The sequence below is a fragment of the Nannobrachium achirus genome (assembly GCF_963921795.1).
Source record: "Nannobrachium achirus genome assembly, chromosome: 20".
NCBI lineage: Eukaryota > Metazoa > Chordata > Actinopteri > Myctophiformes > Myctophidae > Nannobrachium > Nannobrachium achirus.
In genome coordinates, this window is record NC_137827.1 from 28,112,223 (window position 1) to 28,134,981 (window position 22,759).

The 22,759-nt window shown below is 44.9% G+C and overlaps 1 protein-coding gene across 1 annotated transcript in view; it reads right to left on the reverse strand.

Moving 5' to 3' along the window:
- qkia (QKI, KH domain containing, RNA binding a) overlaps window positions 1-22,759 on the reverse strand; it is a gene marked incomplete at its 3' end in the record, with an annotated part of 97,092 nt that overhangs the window by 35,941 nt on the left and 38,392 nt on the right. Inside the window, 1 exon segment of the mRNA XM_080750738.1 lies at window positions 5,144-5,260. Coding sequence (XP_080606864.1) covers window positions 5,144-5,260 — 117 coding nt within the window.

Sequence of the window (22,759 nt, forward strand, 5' to 3'; positions counted from 1 at the left end):
GGTGCCGGCCGCGCCAATAGACCAATCAACTTCAACCTATTGATTGCCGATGCCATGCATTACTCCTTGAGTGGTGAAAACAGAGAAGCTGTGCCATGCCTGTTGTCAACCAGCTGGCAGAGGGTGCAGGCGTGAGCTGGAGGCCTAATGTGTTCTGCCAGTGACTGTGCTGATCCCACAACTTCAGCTATTATACGATGGGACAATCAGCGAAAACACATAAAGCTACAAATCAAAGCTAATTCGTTTGCCATGAAGCAATTCCAGTAAAAAAGTGCGAGGCGTAAAGCTCGCTAACCGTGGCTCAAACCTAAACTGCCACCTTTGCTGCTCACGGTAATATCACATTTGCAGTGGTGGAAAAGGTACTCAAATAATTTACTTAAGTGAAGGTATCAATACTGCAATGTAGAAATACTCCGTCACAAGTAAAAGTCTGTATTCAAAATGTACTTGAGTAAAAGTACAAAAGTATTGGTATCAAAATGTACAAAAGTATTGGTATCAAAATGTACTTAGTACTTAACAGATCTACAAGCAGATCTACAAGCTCACGTAGATCGGCTATTTTCAAATAGCCAAGGTATAGAATAGGGCTAAAGTGCATGTATGTTTTATAATATAATCATTTATATCTGCAAAGTAACTAGTAACTAAAGTTTTCAAATAAATGTAGTGGAGTAAAAGTACAATATTTGGATCCGGGATGTAGTGGAGTAGAAGTACTGAAAACTAGAAACACTCAAGTAAAGTACAAATACCTCAAAACTGTACTTAAGACAGTACTTAAGTAAATGTACCTGGTTACTTTACACCATTGCACATTTGCGTGCTCGCCAAAGCAGGATTATAGAATTGCTCTGGAGAGGGGAGGGGAGGGAGCCCCCGCCCACCTTCGCTGCAGAGGTGATCGATACCTCGTACATGCGTAATTTAATTGGCCGTGTTCCTGCTGTTGTTCTCCATTTAGCGTTATTGCACAAGGCGCGAAGAGCAAGACGGCTGAAGCTGCCATGTTAGATGAAACTTTGAAAGGAAATCAGGCTCCGAGGGGAGCTTCCTTCCTTCTCGTTGTGCAGACAATAGTCATCAAAAAGGGCCAACAACATCCCTGTGGGCTCGCATCTGAAGGCTGGGGGAAGGAATAACAAACTAGACAAGACCCCATAGAGAAAGGAGACGGAGCGTGGCGCCGGAGGGGTGTGTTGTTGTCACAGGCACTTTCAAAAGAGCGTCCCTATGGAATGGTTGTGTGATCGGTCCAGTATGGACACAATGTGTAAAAAAGAAACGAAAACGCTCAGATGTTGTAGAACTGCACGTGTGCACGTATGTACGTGTACACACACACACACACACACCCCTGTGATTAGGCCTTGTTTGATCAGAGGATGAAGTGCAGGCTAGGGAGAGGACCATTATCCTGCGTTTGTGTCTTTGGTCTACCAATTTGCTAAACCTCACGGCCGAGGCTCACACACACTCAAACTAGGGATGGGACGATAAGCGATATTATCGTTCATCGTGATTAAAAACGATAATCGTATCGTGGAGATTTAACTTATTGTGAAATCGTCCTCCTTCATGCACTGGGATCAATTCACTTTTTATTTGCCGAGCTGCATATCCGGTACCACTTAAACCCTTGCAGAAACAGGTGGATATGTGATACAGTCTTTTTTGCACTGTATCAAATGTCTTTGCCAAAAAATAGCCGATCTACAAGCTCGCGACGCGTTGTGAGCTTGTAGATCAGCTATGTTTTGGCAAATGTTCCGCCCCAGGATAATTGATTTTGATTATCGCGATATCGTAAATCGTGATTTAATCATGATATGAGATTTTCATATCATCCCATCCCTAACTCAAACATGGTGTATGTTGGGGTCAGCAACTTGCAGGGATGCAACGCTTCCAAAGTCGTTCCCTGGATAGCGATTCCTGCTCAACTTAAATCTTCACTGTCTAAAAAATCCTGCATGTTAGGCTGCTTCCATCCCCCCACTCCTCCTCTATTCTGGCCCATTGCGCCTCAGGGAAAACATTAATATTAATACTCGCCACATTCAAATATTTCTCCCTCTACCTGCCTCTCTGTACGACTTGCTCCCTCTCTCCCTCTCCTGTCATCTTTTATCCCCCTCGTTTGTCTCCGCTCTGCCATTGTTCCTCCGGCTTTCCCCCAGCTTTCCTACCCCTCTGTCTCTCTCTCACCCTGCAGCTACCGCAGAATCTCTCTCTTCTCCCCCCCCCCCCCCCCCCTTCCTCCTCCGTACAGCTCCAGTGGGCCAGCTTCCCCGCCAGGCAGCGCCGCCCAGGAGAGAGCAGCCATCTGAATTATTGAGAGCATAAAAACGCTGCCGCTAATGGATCCTGAATAAACACACAGGCTTAGCTTAGCTTTAGCTGCTACCGCTGCTCAGTATGCCACGGGGCTGAGATGGAGCGAACGCACCGAGGCTAAGTGTGGGGGGAGGGGGGGGGGGGGGGGGGGTGGGGTGAGGCGAAGGTGTGAGAAGACACACGCCATGCCTCCTCTACCTTTAAAAAAGAAAATGAAAATAAATCATTTTCTTTTCTCACCTCCTATTTACGCACCCATTTTCTGTGCAGAATATCAATGGAAGTGACACACATATCGTCACTGTCCGGCAGAAACCTAGTATCTCCAAGTTTCAAATTTGTATTTTATTTATTTTATTTTTTGTAAACTAAAGCCCTGCTTCACCATATAAGACTGTCACGCAAAACTAGTGACAATAGCAGTAACTATTTATATCATCTTCAAAATTATAATACAAAACGAACTGTTTTGGACATACAAGGTTTCTACCCGACACAGACGATATGGAACACTTTTCAAAACATTTAAAATCCTTGACTCCATTATGTCAAAAAGGTGGGCCATCGCATGCTAATGCGTCTCTCATTAATGTCTCAATGCGCCAGCAGGGTCATTAATGATGGTGGGGTAATTGTCCAGGGCTTTAGTTTGGACAGGTCCCACAGACACACAGACGTAAAAAACAAGCAGGACGTAGGTCATTAAGCTTTAAGATTATAGGGAGATAATCATAGATTAATGCAACGAGCTGAGAGCAACTTCCAAATGAGGTGTGAGGAAGGTGAGCTCTCCTGGCGTCTGTGTGTGTGTGTGTGTGTGTGTGTGTGTGTGTGTGTGTGTGTGTGTGTGTGTGTGTGTGTGTGTGTGTGTGTGTGTGTGTGTGTGAGAGAGAGGGAGTATACACGCTCACTAGTGTGTTCACCCACCCACCACTAACGCTCGCTAAATCCAATTCCAAAAAGGAACCTTAAATGAACATCTCCATCGCGAGCCGTGGTAATGAAAAGCACTAAAGAGGTACTGAGGTAGAAGAGGTGGGAATTAAGCCAAGAATAGAGAATCAAAACAAAGAGAAAAGGGGAAGGGGAGGCCCTACAGCGGCAAACTGCGCTTCTAGGAGCGTAGCCCTCCGCTGGGAGTCTTTGCACATCCTACCATTGATGCAGCCCGTACACTGTGTGTGTGTGTGTGTGTGTGTGTGTGTGTGTGTGTGTGTGTGTGTGTGTGTGTGTGTGTGTGTGTGTGAGTGTGAGTGTGTGTGTGTGTAGGGGCATTCCCATGTGTGCACGATAAAATACACTTCTCTCCTCCTGACTTATGCAAATGAATTGTAAAGCAGCACTACTGCCTGGTAAATTAAAGGGAGAGAGCAATAACTGCTAAGGAAAACATACGACTTCAAAGTTTAAGTGCCCAAGGTAAGTAAACAAGTGTTGCTGAGATTCAGCTACTGCACCTGGAACACGATTTAGAATGAAGCGCAAAAACAATTAATGCAACCGTTTCCTCGCCTTGTAAAGAAAAGAATAACCCTAAAAAAAGGACCAACTAAATCCCAATGTAACCAAACCATTTGAGCCTTTATCTAAACTCATCTGAACTCGTATCTAAACTCTGGCCCCAAACAGGCATAAAAGGCCTCAGCTGCTCGGCTCTTAAAAGTCCAGGAATAGAGTCAGCTCCTGGCCTGCAGTCTGGTGCACTCCTGCCTTCTGCACTTTCCACTGCACAGCCTCTGACAGCCAGTGCTATCAGATATCTGGATGCAGACATCAGACAGGCGTCAACTCTCTCCCTCGTGTGTGTGCGTGCGTGTGTGCGTGCGTGCGTGCGTGTGTGTGTGAGAGACACACAGGGTAATTTCAAAAGTACTAGAGTGTTTGGTCCATATTTGGACTTCAGCCTTATCTCCAGTGAGGAGAAAAAAGCAGTTTCAAAAACTGTTGGGTGACAAGTTTTCCTCCAATCAGGATAGAGTGGGGCCTTCCTCCAATTATGGTCAGTGGGGCGGGCCTTATGCGCACCACGGCCCGCACCCACTTGATCATGATTGGAGGAAGGCCCCCGCCTGTCACTTACATGAAAACTGACACTTAACTGAAATCACTACTGCATGTTGCGCATCATTGCTGTCGGGCAGAAACCTCTTATCTCCATATGTATTTTTACGCCATGTTTTTTAATTCCCTATACTTCATCATACTACAGTGTCATGAAAACATGTCGCGACTGTATAATATAGTATGTAATATAGCCATTGTAGCCACTGGTGTGTCAAATAGGGATGACTAGCGCAGCTAGTCTATGAAACAGAAATACTGGTCGGTTCAACATTATTTATGAACATAAATGTATTGAAAACCCCACTAGTCATGTAGTCGGTTTGAAAGGTTTGTCTTAAGAAACAGTGAAATACTTTGTTGCACAGATCCCTAAAGAACAACGGTGTTGTCTTTTGACTGTATACATTGTGGAAAGGTACTGACTGAATGAATCACATGAAGGCAACCTAACATCAGCTCTTGCTGAACTGGGGCAGCTACCTGTGAATTCCTGACACCGGTAAAAGTAAAGTAAACACAAAGGGGCTTGGTTTTATTTAATATTTAAGCAGTTACATTAGGGTTTTGTTTTGGCATTTTTTGTGAAGGTTATGTACTGAAAGAAATAATGGGGGGGAGCATATTTTTAAGGTGGGTTAAAACCTTTAAAGTACTGGTATCAGTGTGTGTGTGTGTGTGTGTGTGTGTGTGTGTGTGTGTGTGTGCGTGCGTGCGTGTGTGGTTTAATGGCGCTTACCTTCTTCTTGTCTCTCATGGAGCTCTTGCCCCTCACCATGATTTTGCATGCAGTCTCTGCTTCCAGCTGCTTGGCTGTGAGTCCTCGAGGACCAAGAATCCTCCCCACAAAGTTATACTGCAGGACCAGACAGAGAGAGAGAGAGAGAGAGAGAGAGAGAGAGAGAGAGAGAGAGGAAATGAGAAAGTGCAAGAGATTAGTTAGTCTACAGAGTACCACTGAATATCGAGTATTGAAAAGATTAAGACAATTACAGCACAGAGTTATTTCACGCAGGGACCTCGGTGATTGGAATCAGACCACGTTGGCGAGAAGCACTTAACTTCATTTCGTAGGCAGAGTTAATTTAGGACGATTGTGAACCATGAGTAATACGTTTTAGTGGGGGTTTAAGTCTGGAATAAAACAATTAAAATAAAGTCGAACCATAAGGACTCAAGACTGCTCGGCTGGATGTCATGCTCACTGCTGCAAAAACCACACACACACACACACACACACTCTTTTCTTCAGCCTTCAACAGTCGGTTAGAACTGTATTAACCACTATAGCAGGGGTCTTCAACAGGGGGTCCGGGACCCCTAGGGGGTCCTCAGCGTTACTACAAGGGGTCCTCCAAAATCTTTGTGTGATAATAACTTGTTTTTTCCCCTTTTCTTATATTAACCACTTGAACCCTAGCGTCCATATTCTGAGAACTTTAGCCAAAAATAGCAGATCTACAATCGACTATTTTCGGCAAAGAGCTTTGGAGGGGGAAAAGAGCAGACTAAGGTTAAGTATTGACTGTTCAAGTGGTTAAATATCTGAAAACACACATTAACATGAATCCAAAATACACTGTTGACAATGAAACTATATCTATGAACAGATTGTGGGGGTCCCTGCTTCATCTCCCTCTCAACTAAGGGGTCCTTGGCCTGAAAACGTTGAAGACCCCTGCACTATAGTATAGTGGTATACTGTATAGTGACTGTACAGCACTGTTATAGTGACCAAACAGTACATTTTGTCATACGACAAATGCGTCAAGACTCATTTTCTTAAAAAAAGAAAAAAGGATTTGAATAAAAATAACATTTTAAACGGCATGCCCAGAATAGAGATGCCAGGTTGAACTTGGTTATCCCATTTAGGCCTAGAAATGATTGAATGCTTTAACCAGTGAAAAATAGCAGATATATAAGCTCACAGCGCGGCACCGAGTGCCGCGCTGCGAGCTTGTAGATCTGCTATTTTTGAAAAAGTCGTGAAAATGTGTGCTACATCTTTGAATATTATGTATTTTCAAAGCAAACGTTTGTAACTGAAACTTTGCTTCTGGGGGGGTCCCTGGAACTAAATATTTTGAGATGGGGGTCCATGGCCAAATAAATATCATTTTGGGGGTCCTTCACATGAAAAGGTTTGAGAACCTCACATCAAATGACACTTATAGAATCGGGTCAAAATTCTAATTGTCACGATTTTTCAAAAATAGCAGATCTACAAGCTCGCAGCGCTGTGAGCTTGTATATCTGCTATTTTTCAATAGTTAAAGCATAAAATAATGATACACAAAATGTGTACCCGTTCTAAATGGGTTAATAACAGACCAGGCAGCAGACAGGCTGCGGTACTGAATGAACCCCCTACCTGGCTGAGCCAGACACTCTCTTTATTAGTGCATCACGCTGGGAAGCAGCCTGCCAGGCCACGGAAAAATGAAATCTTTCTTGAGGGTCGAGGGAAATGAAAAATGAAACTACGGGGAATTAGAGACGTGCAAAGGAACAGAGGGATGGAGGTGTAGAAAAGGCAGAGAGAGGGTGTTAAGAGGAGGGGGGGTTGCAGTGAGGTGAGGCACCCTGCTTGGCGCAATTTTCTTATCGAGGTCCCCCCCCCCTCTCCCCCCTCTCCCCCCCTCTTCACTGGTGAGTGGCTTTTGCGGCTTTGTACCAAAAGGAAATGTATTTACCGACGTAATCCTCACCACTTGAAGCGGGCTTCTGCTAGGATAAAGGGGAATTGTGTTGAAATAATCCAACGCATTTTCAGCCAAAATAAAAACAGAAGGTAAGGAAAGAGAGAGCAGAAGGGAGGGTGGGGGTTCAGGAGGGGGGGGCGGCAGATGAAACAAAACGGTCGTGTTTAAACATGGCACGAGTGTTAGTCCCTGGCATTCAGAGAGAGAAAGAGAGAGAGAGAGATAAAGTAGGGGTGGGCAATATGGAAAAATAAAATATCACGATATTTTCCCAAGCTGTATCACGATACACGATTTTATCACGATTCTTTTTCAAATTTTTATGGTTATTTGTCAAGTTACTTCACAAAAACTAGACTCTCTGGGTTCCTTTTGGGAGGTGTAATTTGAACTTTACAAGTATGTATACAAATGAAACCAAATGGACCCGTTTACCGTATAGTGTCAGAGTTAAATGGAGACCTTGACATTTTTAAGTTTGAGAACTACTGATTTAGACCAAAATGCAGGTTTAAATTGAATTCTGCAACGAATCTCTGTATTAACAATTAAACAGGATTTCTTACAAGGCCTCCTCAATTGTATCACGATATATACGATATCTCTGAAAAGGCATATCGTGGAGACATTGTATCGTCTCGACGATACAATGTAGGGGTGGGCGATATGCCCACCCCTACGAGAAAGGACAGCGTGATGGGGAAAATAAAGCTACTGTTATTGAAAATGGGATATTTATACTGTCATGCACATATTTTCCAAAAGCTGAAATATCCACAAGGGTAATGTCACAGTGGAAGGCTTTTGCTATGGCCATCCCAAGCAGAACCGTTCCCGTTTCTCTGGTCATAACAATGAGCAGTGACACCGCGGCGCTCACTTCCTAACTGCAGTCACATCTGCTTAAACGCTCCAATGCCTCTGCAAATAAATAAAATATATTTAAAAAATAAAAGGCCATTGGAAAGGAGACGCCTGTAATTAGAGATGCATTACAAATCTACGGTGGTTCCTGTTAAACAAACAAGGGGGACCAGAGTTTAAACTCGTGTCACTGTCACAGCTGATCTCTGATCTGTCTCGGGGCTAGTATTACTAACACACACACCCTGTGGATGGAAAGACAAGAATTCCTGTGGATGACGACAGTGTTCCGAGGGGTGCATGCGTGTGCGTGCGTGTGTAGAGTAGACCCTGTGTGTGTCTTGTAGGGCAGTGGTTCTCAACCGTTTTACGCCAAGTACCACCACAGAAAATATGTCTCTCCAAGTACCACCATAATAACTGATGTTAAAATACAGGTGTGTAGACCTACCATCACATTCAGCAGCTATGCACAGTTAACACAGGAGGCCGATTTATTCCTTGAATCCATGGAGATTTTTTAGTTTTTGTTGCATTTCCAAGCTAATAATTTGATGACGGGTCATCGGACAGATTTAGCTACTACATTTGTGAACTTCCCGTGCAAACTGATGATATTTATAATGTGATTAATCTGTTCTCTAACCTTCTATTTAACGGCTAGGTGTGATGTCATGCTCATTTTAGCACAGCTGGAGAGCCTATTTCAACCAATTGCTATAGGTCAGAAGAACTACCTGTAGTATAATATCAATATTTCACTCCACTTATGTATTTTTACCAAACTCCTCTGAGTACCACCAGTGGTACACGTAACACAGGCTGAGAACCACTGTTGTAAGGGCATCGCTTACTCATCACACATCCAAATGCAGGGTATGTTGTGTGTGTTTCTGCTGAGGGATACTGTGGTGGTAGGTCGCCTGTCCACTCTCTGAGGTCACTGAGCAGCTATGCACAAAGGCAGCGTTTTGATACATGCTTGTGCGTGCACACGCACACACACACACACACACACACACACACACACACACACACACACACACACACACACACACACACACACACACACACACACACACACACACACACACACACACACACACACACACACACACACACACACACACACACACACACACACACACACACACACACACACACACACACACACACACACACACACACACACACACACACACACACAAGGAATGAAGGAGAGAGCCGTCTTTCTGCATTAAAGTACCAGCTGCAGATGAGGGGTAACACAGAGCTCTAAGCACTGTGGGGGTACACACAAACACACACACACACACACACACGGTAGAGCTTGGCAGTAGGACATTATACGTGATAACACCATTCACAAGCTTTACGGATCAACTTTCAGTGCGTCTCCATACTGTCTGTTCGTCATCGTCTTTAACTGGAATCAGATTCCAGCACAGGTTATAAAGGAAGCAAACCACAGGACGGACAGGAGAGGAGACTTATCTGAGTACATTCTTTTCATTCACATCATTCTTTTGCAGGGCTGGCTGCTGGTTCAACCAGCTAGCGCACTGACCACACGCTCACAACACAGATGTCTTGCATGTCTACCAACTCTCTGCCCTCAGTTGACCAAACAAAAAAGTTGACCTAAACAAAAACAAAACAATATGTTTATGAGATTTTCCAGATTTGACTACTGATTTTGTTGATATTGTCTAGCCCTATTTAGTCCTGTCACAATTATTATTAATTAGCAACTGCAGTGCAAAGGGGATTTTAAAAATGGCAAGGAAGCTGAGGCAAAAGGAATACATACACAAGATAATCATGCTGGATGACTGAGGGTACTGGACAGGAGGCAGGTGCAATCAGCCAATCAAAGGAAGGGGTCATGGTATCTATTGCCAGTTAAAACCCTATCAGAGTCTACCACAGTAACCACTGAGCTAGCTAAAGATGGGGAAATGACAGCATTTAAACAGGATATAATAACAGCATGCATGGCATCCCTGTCCAATCTTGAATTATCGATAGTAAGTTACTATGTGTGGAGTTTGTGAATAAAACTAAAAATACAGGAAAAGCTGGCTATGTCCGTGTCCTATTATGGAGAATCTATGCCCAAATAGCTAAGCTATAGGCTACATATTTCACCAATAAATGGTCTGCATTTCTATAGCACCTTTATTTATTTATTTATTACATGCATTTCTGGCTATCATGGCTGGATGTCATGAACATGTGCTTTGATTAGTCTACTTTTGTGGGGATACATATTCCATACAGATAACGCCTGTTAAAGACAACCTGCCCTACGGGCGTACAAATTAAAATAAATCCATGCAGGTATCCAATCCAAAAAGTCAAGATTTCACCAAGCTGACATGGAAATGGCATTTTAACATCTCACTCCCTCTGCCTTCCCTGTGTGTTGCTTATACCATCGCTTTGTCAGTCTCTCCCTGGACATGAATATGTTGATGATGATTGGACATGACAGTGAGCAGCGGACTGATGGAGGGAAGTGGGTAGGGATGGAGCAGGGGGAGAGGGAGAGAAGACTAGAAGGGGGAATTTCATGCTTTCAGTGACTGGAAATGTAATTATGAACTAAACCAGTTAGCCACCACTAGTCTCTGGTGGAAGGTTAGAGGCTAAAAGTGACTCTCATGTCCCGCCGTTACCCATAAAAAAGGGGATGGAAAAAGAAAAACGTGATGGTTTTTCCACAGTGGAATAATAACCCATCCTGCGTTCTTTCCTTGGTGCTCAACTCAAGCAAGTGTATGCATAGAATAAGCAAAATTGTGAGCGTGCGTGTGTGTGTCTTGTTGACGTTGGGGACTGCTTCTAATGGTGACGAGGGCACACACACGTGAGCGCAATCAGGACAGACGCGCGGCAGCGACCAGGGATCACATCTGGCTAAAACGTTGTGCAAGCTAGCAGCCACAAATGCTATGCACGTGCGCGTGTGCACGCACTGCCTGGTCTCAGTGCAGGAAAATTCAGAGATGCGGCCACTAGGGATGGGACGATACGCGATATTATCGTTTATCGTGATAAAAAACACTCACGATAATCGTATTGTGGAGATTTAATTTATCGTGATATCGTCCTCTGTCATGGACTGGGATCAATTCACCTTTTATTTGCCAAGCTGCATATCCGGTACCACTTAAACCCCTCTATAAATGGTATAATATACTTATAATATACGTACTTGATAGTCTTTTTTTCACTCTATCAAATGCCTTTGCCAAAAAATAGCCGATCTACAAGATCACAACGCCAGGATAATGGATTTTGATTATCGCAATAATATCGTAAATCGCGATTTCTTTTGTTACACTAATCGTGATATGAAATGTTCATATCGTCCCATCCCTAGTGGCCACATCAAAAGTCTGTGTTTCTACTACACATCTGTGTTCATCACTATAGTAGCGACAGCACACACTGCCTTGTCCAATTAAAACCTACCAGGTATAACTAGACGTCTACTCTAAATGTCCAAGAGAAAATAAAAACAGCCTGAATTGACTGCGGGTTAGAATTTAAATATTGACCTCTACCTACGTTATATTTGGTTGGCCTTTAGTGCCTTTCAGCTCTGCAGTCTGAAGTCTGACTCGCTTCTCGCTGAGGCCGGTTTGAAAAGGGCGAGTGCCATTTTAAGCTGTTGGAATATATATGGAAACAATGGAGAAGCCGTGTGTTGGAGTCATCAGAGGGATGCTTAAACCCGTCAGTAACTCCACTCCACCAGGCCTAGCCAGGAAGAAGTGTAGGATGGATACAGCAGCCTCCCTGCCAAAGACACCTTCACTTCACTTCTACAAAGCTCACCAGAAATACCTCACCGCCTACGCAGCCACTACAAAGAAATCCAGGTTCAACAGGCACACAAGTACTCTCGTTTCTTCCCCGACCGTGGTCTGGTAACTGGTAAGTGCGGCCCCTAGGCCATATTCCAAGGGGAATATGACGATGGGGGCATGTCACCACTTGCAGTAGTCTCTAGTGAAGTGGAAATGAAGCCCCATTCATCCCTACTAGTAAACCTACTTACATTAAGTTATGTATGGAATATATCGTTGTTGTCGGGCAGAAACCTCGTATCTCCAAGTATGTTTTTTTCGTAAAGTAAAGCCCTGCTTCATCACACAAGGCCGTCGCACAAAAGTAGTGAAAACAGCAGATCTACAAGCACACCGCGAGGCGTTGTGTGCTTGTAGATCGGCTGTTTTCACTAGTTTAGTTCATTTTTTAAATGATAAATACAAAATGAACGGTTTTGGACATACAAGGTTTCCACCCGACAACGACGATATTCAATTCCAAAAGCTGCACTCTTTCACTGTTAGCCGCTATTCCCACAACTAGTCATCAAAGACTCGATTTAGCCTTCCTTGGCTAAATCAGCTCCAGCTAACACAAGGGGGAGGAAATACACAAATAAATAAACAACCCAGCAAAAAAATCATTTATAAGTTCTATTTACAAATGCACTCTTGCCATCGCCATCTGGTGAACAGAATACATGCATAAACTCTTTATTTCGCCAACTCTGCAACTCTCTCAGCCGCCTCTCTTCTCCTATTCCCTCCCCTCATTTACGGCATTAGGAGATTAGAGACATTGGGACCCTTGGTGGATGGACTCTCTCCCCTCTCTCACCCCATCTCTTTTATCGCATTCTTCCTCCGAGCTCTGAAAGCCAGCACACACACACACACACACACACACACACATACATACACACACACACACATATATAGACCCACACATTCACAGGCAGAGAGCAACAACTACACACACAGACCCACACATACACACCAGGCCCCCTTCAGGACGAGGGCTTACCCTGACATTAAAGGGTCTTTGTTTACCCGCCCCGTTATCGCTACTCCACAGGCGGGTTATGGCGTGTGTGTGTATGTATGCATCTCCATGTTTGAGTGGCCGACTGCAGAACTACACACAGAGTTCTTGCAGACACCCTCGGCTACACTCAGAAGCTGGCTGCTGTTGAAAAGTGTGTGCGTTTTGTGTGAGAGGGCATTCGAGTGCGCGCGCAGGACAAGTGCTGCGAGCGCGCGCGTGTCCGCGTTGTTATGATTTGCGCCGCTGCGGTGTGAATGGTGTGAGTGGGAGACGATGGCGGGTTCCAACCGACAGTGCTCGGGGAAGCAGAACAATCGTTTCATGTGACACTGGTGTTTGTTTGTGGCGATGGTGAGAAGGAGACAGGAAATGAGATCATGCATCCGTGCGCGCGGGGCAATAGAGCGAGCGGTGGCTGGGCCGAGCTGCGAGGAGAATACCAATCGACGCGCTCGCAGGTTTGAGGGAAATGAGCAGCAGTTCATTCGGTGCGGTGCATCGAGAGACTGTTGCTACATCGGGCGCCGCCATCTCTCTCTGCCGCTCTCCCTCAATCTTCGCTCCCCTCAGTCTTCCCCCTTCGCTGTCCTGACCTCAACCGCTTTATTGGGCAACAACTCATACCAAAGTAATGGCTGGCCCGCTACTGTATCTCATGTCCCTCTCTCCCTCCTCCAATATATATATATATATATATATATTTTTTTTTTTTACTTCACCCCAAATTACAAAGGAGAGATCGGAGCAAGGGCACAGAGATGAACAGTGGTGTTGTGCTGTCTGCACCGACCCCTGTTCTCTCCACACGTACTAAACTAAAGCCGTCTTTTCCTCAACCATTCACTGCTGCCTCAGGAGGACTAGGGATTGGACGATAAGCGATATTATCTTTTATCGTGTTAAAAAAACACACAATAATCGTATCGTGGATATTTACTTTATCGTGATATCGTCCTCCGTCATGTACTGGGATCAATTCACTTTTTATTTGCCGAGCTGCATATCCGGTACCACTTAAACCCTCTGTAATTCTAAAAGGTACTTATAATATACGTACTTGATACGGTCTTTTTTCACTCTATCAAATGTCTTTGCCAAAAAATAGCCGATCTACAAGCTTGTAGATCAGCTATTTTTTGGCAAATGTTCCGCACCAGGATAATGGATTTTGATTATCGCAATAATATCGTAAATCGCGATTTCTTTCGTCACAATAATCGTGATATGACATTTTCATATCGTCCCATTCCTACTCAGGACCCTCCTTCAGCACACATCCTTCTCTTCTCCCCATCTGTGTCTGTCTATGTACACGCTGCATCCAGTCTGTGTCTGTCTATGTACACGCTGCATCCAGTCTGTGTCTGTCTATGTACACACTGCATCCAGTCTGTGTCTGTCTATGTACACGCTGCATCCAGTCTGTGTCTGTCTATGTACACACTGCATCCAGTCTGTGTCTGTCTATGTACACGCTGCATCCAGTCTGTGTCTGTCTATGTACACACTGCATCCAGTCTGTGTCTGTCTATGTACACACTGCATCCAGTCTGTGTCTGTCTATGTACACACTGCATCCAGTCTGTGTCTGTCTATGTACACGCTGCATCCAGTCTGTGTCTGTCTATGTACACGCTGCATCCAGTCTGTGTCTGTCTATGTACACGCTGCATCCAGTCTTTTGCATATCTGTCAGCCCCCCCAACACACACACACACACACACACACACACACACATTTCCTCCCCCTCCCTGCGCAGATCTCTCGCAGAATAAATAAATCAATGTTTCCCTCTCGACTACACGCAACCTCCCCAACCGCCGGCTGGCTGCCCGCCCGTTTATCGCTCATTCATCTGCGGGCTGAAATGTTCATGCGTTCAATTAAATCCATCTCATGCACTTCCCCTGCGTGACCCACACACACACACAAGCCCACTACACACACCGTACAATACATTTCCAACTAGAAGCAGTGCTCTTCCGAGCACAGGTCTCCACCAGGCTGTGTGTCCTGGTGGTGCTACTGTATAATAGGCCAATGTAAAAAGGGTGGCATATGTTCTTCACCATAGATCTTTCATGGAAATCGGACGCTGCATGCATGATTTGAAGCATTGTGTTCCAAAAATTTGTTTTGCTAAAGGCTACCTGCTGGTGGCGCTATAACAGGCCAATGTGAAAAAAGGTAGCTTTTGTTCCTTGACCTAGTGGGAATATGTGTGGCAAATTTCACGGTAATCGCAAGCTGCGTTGATGATTTGAAGCATTTTGTTCAAAAACGGAGCAATCCTGCAAACTTTGGAAGCTAATATTAGCCAATCAGGATGGAATATGAAATATCAGACGGATCGGACTTGATCACATGACTATAGAGATACTGTGTACCGATTTGCGTGATTTTTGGATAAAATCTCAAGGAGTAATATCCAAAAATGTGTTTTACATAAGTCGGTCCAAAGGTGGCGCTATAAAAGGCTGGTGTGAAAAATGCAGGGCAAAGGTTTATCCTTAGCCTCTAGGGAGTGCGCTTACAAAGTTTGAAACTAATCGGTGGAGTTATAGGTAAAACCACAAATCGGCCTGTTATAGCGCCACCATGAGGCTGATAAAAAAAAAATAAGTGGCTTTTCTTCCTCGGCCTAGTGGGAACGTGTGTGCGCGATTTCATGATAATTGCACTTTGCGTTTGGGATTTGAGGCATTTTGTTCAAAACGGCTCAATCCTACAAATTTTGGAAGCCAATCTTAGCCAATCCGGATGGAATATGCAAAATCGGACAGATCTGTGTAGATCACATGACTGTCGAGATGCTGCCTACCGATTTGTAGGATTTTTTGACAAAATCTGTAAGAGTAGTGCACAGAAATGTGTCTTGCGAACGGCCACTAGGTGGCGCTAGAAAAAGCCCATTTGAAAAATTTAGGGCAGAGGTTCTAGATTGGCATCCAGGGAATGTGTGTGCTCACTTTGGCAGCGACCGGGCCAACGGCGACTGAGATTAGCTGCACACAAACTGCGAGGACACACGGACGGACACACGGACGGACGGACGCACGGACGGACGCACGGACGGACGGACGGAGGGGAAAACATACTCTCCCCTCAGCCTTCGGCTGGTGGAGACAACCAGGTTATCAAGAGGCAGTGCTGGACACAAGGATGGGAGGAAAAGGATTGAGATGGAGAGGGGACTGGTGTGGGGGGTTGGGTTGAGGTTGAACGGAGGTGAGGTTGAACGGAGGTAAAGTAGGGGTGGGCGATACGGTAATAGTTATCGTTTAGACGATACAATGTCTCCACAATATGCCTTTTCAGAGATATCGTATGTATCGTGGTACAATTGATGGAGCCTTGTAAAAAATCCTGTTGAATCGTTAATACAGAAATTCATTGCAGAACCTGCATTTTGGTCTAACTCAGTAGTTCTCAAACTTGAAAATATCAAGGTCTCCACTTAACTCTGACAGTATACAAATGAAACCAAATGGACCCGTAAGTTATATACTTGTAAAGTTCAATTTAGACCTCCCAAAAGGAAACCAGAGTCTTGTTTTTGTCAAGTAACTATAAGAACAAAATAACCATAAAAACCAACATGAGAAAGAATAGTGATAAAATCGTCTATCGTGATACAGCTTGGAAAAATATTTTGATATTGTATTTTTCCATATCGCCCACGGCCCGCAGGGAAGTACGGACGAAACCAGGGGATGCGAGGCGATGCCATGCCATCCCAGGGCATTTGAGGAGCACGCGCGAGTGGACGTTTAGACTTTGATTCTGACGGGTGACATTTTCGCCTCAAAGCCCTATAGACTTCAAAGCACTCCATTCAGCACATCCAGCATTTAGCGCCTAATCCAAGGCTCCTTTGATAATTCTGTTTGAGTTTATTTTGGGGTTGCGGGCGGCAAGGAAATGGACTTGGAAGGCAGAAGCGAGAGAGATAGAAGGAGAGAGAGAGAGAGATGGAGGGAAGAGCAGAGATTGATGCCGGATGAAACAGCAGCAAGGGGTGAGCGGAGAGCAAGGTTCGCGAACTCTTAAATAAGCAAATGAGAAAAAAAAGTAAAGGGAAAGGAGGAAGAGTAGAAAAGGGGGAGAGAGATAAGTTAAATAGCAGCCCGCCTCTGCCTCAGTGTTCATCCGAGCGTTGGTTAATCAGCATAAGTCAATAGGAGACTGCCCTCTGACAAGGCTGAGAGCGCCGTGGAATTATGCTAGCCACGCTACGCTACGTAGCTGCAGCCTTATCCCACCGGGAGGAGAGGGGGAGATATAGAAAGAGGAAAGATAGGAGAGAGAGAGAGAGAGAGAGAGAGAGAGAGAGAGAGAGAGAGAGAGAGAGAGAGAGAGAGAGAGAGAGAGAGAGAGAGAGAGAGAGACAGATCAGACATAAAGAAGATTTGCCAGATCCCCCCCATTTTGGTTAATATATCAAATCCGCAGGCTGTGAGTCTTGGATGAACTAAACATGAACTGAATAGCTCAAGTGAATGCCGAGGCTGTGCCGAGTGCATCGCTCCGTGTGCGGGAAGCACATACGGAATATTTTGTATACAGTCTTATTTTTTGGCAACAACGAAGGGAAAGATTTAAACGTTATTTAAACGTGACACTAATTATATTAGGACGCACACCAACGCGACAGCGTTTGGATAGGCTGCTGTGGCGGATGAAAGAAGACGGGACACAGAGAGATACACACACAAGAGAGAGATAGGGAGAGAAAGAGAGAGACTGTGTGTGTGTGTGTGTACGCTGTGCGGTCCAGCAACAGTGGGGAGGAGGGGGTGGTGGTGGAGTGGGGGTGTGTTGGCAGCAATGACTGACGACAATGTCATGTTTCATCCACATCTCCATTTCCTGCGTTGGATACATGTGTGTGTGTGTCTCTCCTTTGATCCCTCTGTGTGCAACCTGCCTCTTCTGTCCTTCATTCTCCCTCCCTCCCTCCCTGCCTAATGACTGTAGAGACACACGGGCCGGACACAGCACAGCAGCGCGAGCACTGCAACACAGAGAGCCGTGCTAAATATATTCACCTGAAGGTTTTTGTGGCTCATTTACAACTCCTCCACACGTCACGGTTTTCAGGCATGTGACCGCATAGGTTAATAATAAAAACATTAAAAATAAACCATAACAAATGTATTTCTTATCCATCAATCCATCAAGAAATCAGTTTAATTACCCTCTATACCCACTAACTGAGGATAAGAAAAAACAATTACCATAATCACGCATGGCTGGCTAACTAGTGAGATCTAAATATCCCCTGATCTCTTTCTCTGTGGGCAAGGTGAGGCAAGGTGAGATGAGGTGTGGTACGGTCCTGGGGCTGCTAATGACTTAAGGGGGTGAAGGAGGAGATCAGGCTGTGGCATGATGATGTGATGACACCCTCGTGGGAACCCGCCTAATGACTTTCACGCAAGAGCAAACACGGCAAAGACGTACGGGGATCCAAATCCCGTCCGCTCAGAACGGCACTGCCGTCTTCATTTTTATATCTTATCTCCGGAAAAATCGGTACCGCTTCCTGTGGCAGTGATGCACTGCAGCGGCAATAAGTTGCTCACGTTCCACCGTCGCACATTTCTTATTTTTTTTTCTTCTTCTCTTTTCCCCCCTCAAGCCGCTCGCTCGCTTTCCCCTTTAATTAGTTCCCGGTTATTCTCTGTCGACACACACACACGCACGCACGCACGCACAAGTGTGTTGCAGCATGCACATCTTGTCCACCTGCCAGGAAAAGCGTGTCTGCAGCGGCCTCTAGCCTAATTACTGTCCCCAGCACACACACACACACACACACACACACACACACGCAGCTAACTGGAAATGACACCGCTAGTCTATTTTTCATTATTCTACTCAGGCTCAGTCAGGGCATCTCTCCTGGCCCTCTGTTATGCCAGCTGAAAGACTGCTCTTCTTGTTGATGAGCATGCATTCAGACAAGGAACTTTTAAAAAAGCTGTACAGTCAATTCCCCAGTGTTAATTTAACCACTTAAGGCATATTTTGTACTTTCTACAAGGTCACACTGCGCCGCTTTGTATGCTCCCCGATATTGGCAGGCACCCATGCGCGTGTGTGTGTTTAAGTGTGCGAGAGAGAGATGGTGCAAATTAAAGTGGCTTACACCCACATTCAAACAGCAAAGAAAAATATTAAACACTCATTATGAGGCCGCCATTGAAAAACAGTTTGAAAAAAAAAGAAAAAACAACTGTATTGAATGAACGAGCGATTTGCCTTGAATTAGTGTCACCTGAATGATGGCTGGTGGAGACTGACTGGGAAAAGACAAACATGAAGCACCGAGCAATTGAGCCAAGGGCAGACAGACGAGCGTCCTTTGACTGCTTTCCATGCACTTAAAGAATCATAAACAACAGCCATGAGCAACCGGCGGCGGGTTTCGACATGCCGCCTCCAACAACCGAGGGAGTGCATGAGGCGATTTTTGTGATCAATCCCTGCAGCCCCCCCAATCCCTCTGCAGAGAAGCCATTTGTGATGCTCAATTGGAGTCATTTGGCATCAAAGGGCGGGCTAATAACCAGCAAATGAAGACTTGACTGGGATCAAACAGCTGTTCCTGTGACGACCCAGCAGCTCGGGCACCACGGAGACCAGAGAGGAGGGGGAGGTAGATTGTTTTAACAGTCAACTTAACCACTTGAGCCCTGGCATCCCTCCCTGTTCATGGGGAAACCTTTGCCAAATATAGCAGATCTACAATGCGTTGCAACGCGTTGTGAGCATCACTTAACTACCACGTTCATCAGCATGACCGACTGCCTGGCTAAATCCCAGACCGAAAATGATAATGTTAGGGTACCCCCTTATGTCCATATATGGAGATTCCTATATTGTCAATATTAAGGACATTATTATGGATATTATGTTATCAATATTAAGGACATACATGGGAATGCCCATATTTGGTAATGTCCATATATGGGCATGTTTTGACATAACATAACTATCATGAAGGGGTCTCCATATATGAGTAACTGGTCCCATATACATCACTGGCCAGATGGCCAAGAATTGGCGCGATGTCGCCCTGAGGTCGCAAGTCACCCTGAGGTGTCTTACTAGTAATTGACAGCACTTTAGCCTGTATCACAAGTTACAATGCAAGCCCAACGTGACATTTTTAGGCAAAGCGTTGCAGTGTGTAATACAGAGCCGCTATTCGGTGTGGATTAGCATAGCAACCATGACGCAAACTAAAGCTTCATGGACAAACTGGGAATAATGTGCTCCTGTACATGCTAACCATGCTAATGGAGGCTGAAGTCGGAGAGCCCTGTGCTGTCTGCAAATGTATTTCTCTTCTCAGCTGCTCCTTTAAAGCCCCGGTCCAGTCAGGGCTGTTTACCAGTTGCTTAACACCGTACGTCTACGACTCAAGTGTCCCATTTCACAGAGTCAGCAGCACAGCAAGGGTGTGAGAGCAGCACAGCAAGGGTGTGAGAGCTAGGACCGGGCAATAAACTGAAAACATTTATTGAAACATTAGAACCACTAACAGACTTAATCTTGTACACAATCGACGAGTAGGTTTTATGCTTTTAGTTTTATTTCCTATATCAGGAGTTCTCAAACCTTTTTAGGCCATGACCCCCAAAATAAACATATTTGAACTGGGGACCCCCAACCTGACAAGCACTTGGAATTGTAGGTATAACATTTAATGTGACTCGGTTCCGCAGATAAATATGGTGAAAATAGCAGATCTACATACTCACAACGCCTCGCAACGCGAGGCGTTGTGAGCATGTCCCGACCCCACGTTTGAGAACCACTGTCATATATATGATGAACTAAATCGATTAGCCCGATTAACCACGTAACAATGGTGGCGATCAACAAGCCAATCGGCTATTTTCACTCACACATTTTTCATTCATTGTAACCAAGGTAAAAGTTTGAAATAATCGTGCCAGCCAGCTCTGCTATGCACATGGGGAACACAAGTGGTTTCACCTCAACCCCTATAGCATTCCTTATTTCCTTGCATCGTTCCTTGCCTATTGTTGCTTTATTTACACAGACGCTAGATATAAGGTCAAAGGCATATGTTGTTTACACATATGCTATGGACTCTATTTACACAGATGTATGTCGTTTCCTTCTCCACAGATGCCGAAAGTGTCATTTAGATGTACTGTGGCGTTTAGACAGATGCTAGGTTTGATGTTTAGCTGGTGTCCTTGTTACTTTGTGACACTAAATTGTTTTCTTTGCACTCTATTTACTTGACAGCTTTCCACCCATTGTTGGCCGACTAGAATTCAGGCCATTCTGATCTTGCACTTTCTAAGTCGCTCTGGATAAGAGTGGGTTTAGTGTCTGCTAAATGGCTAAATTTGTAAATAGACGCACATATCAAAATGCCCTCGCAGACGACACCTCAAGGTCACCGGAAACGACACGCCCAACTGTCAGTCAACTAGCGGCCAATCAGAGCATTTGTGTTTGTGCGTGGGCATGTGTGTGCCAGAGAGAGAGAGAGCGCTACAGATAGGGTTTAATTGAAGATGGAAGTTATCAGATGGCCCGCCACTCTGCTGTCAGTCAGAACGCAGTCACCACTGTGACGCGTCATGGCGCTCTGCACACTGAACACTGGTGACACGGATGTATGCACACAAACACACACACACATACAGTCACAGACATGCATAAGCGGACACGTTTATGCGCGCAGAGACGGGTGCACACAGCCCGCCACAACGAGAATGAATACTCGTCTCAGACACACATGCAGCCAAAGACAGGGAAGGGATGGAGCCACACACACACACACACACTTACGTGCGGACAGACACACGTACAGAGACACACCGTTAAGGGAATTAGAGCAGGAACGTGCTGGCAAGACAAGTTATTTTGGTGGAATTGACATGCTGCACTGCAGCCAGGCACAAAGACAATCTAATTATCTGAGAGAGAGAGAGGGGGAAAGAAGAAGAAGAGGAGAGAATGAGGGGTAGAGAGAGACAGACAGACGGATGACATGGGCATTAGGGAGTAGGAGAGAGAAGGAAAGGTGATGATGAGTTTGTTGTTTGTTGTATTTCGTGATTGTAATTACTGGGTGAAACCAAATGACAGGTGTTCCAAAGCGAGGAGAGGACGAAATGACTAAAGACATATTTCCATGGCAACGTCTACAATGCCAAGAACACAAAACTAGAGATATGGACCACTGGGGGACTTTAAGATTCCCAGACAGTCACTCTTTCTACTGAGTCACTGAGTCACTTAAATATGGACGCTAGAATTTACACTCCATTTATGCAACATCTTGTATGGAAGCACACGGAATTGCATCTGTGATGCTCGCACAATTCATCAGAAATCTTGAAAACCTTAGTCTCCACGCCATTACAAAAACCCAGAACATGGTCCAACCCATCTCTCTAGCCATCAGGTTCAATAAAATCACAGAGGCCATTATTTGGTCTACCTATTTCTGTTTTAATGGTGTATGATGGCATATGATGCCCATTAACACATAACCAATAATTAATAGTTGTGATTACAGTACCAACCCAAATGTATCATGAGAGGGGCAAAATATTACCCTGTCTAATTATCATTACAGTGTCCTCTGCCGTTGATGGGGAGATGCAGACATTGTTTCTCTATCATCTCTCCCCCATCCATCCCTTCCTCCCCCCCTCTCTCTCCCTCATTCACATTCATCAAATGGTCCTCCACTCTTTGCATGGCTTTCTGATAAAACTAATCCTGAGATAGTTCGTCCAATCGTGAAGACAAAAGGGATTCTTTCCTGTCCATAGACTTATTCGAGACTTAGCAAAATGTATTAGCTGCCATCATCATCTACATCAGGGGTCTTCAACAGGGGGTCCTGG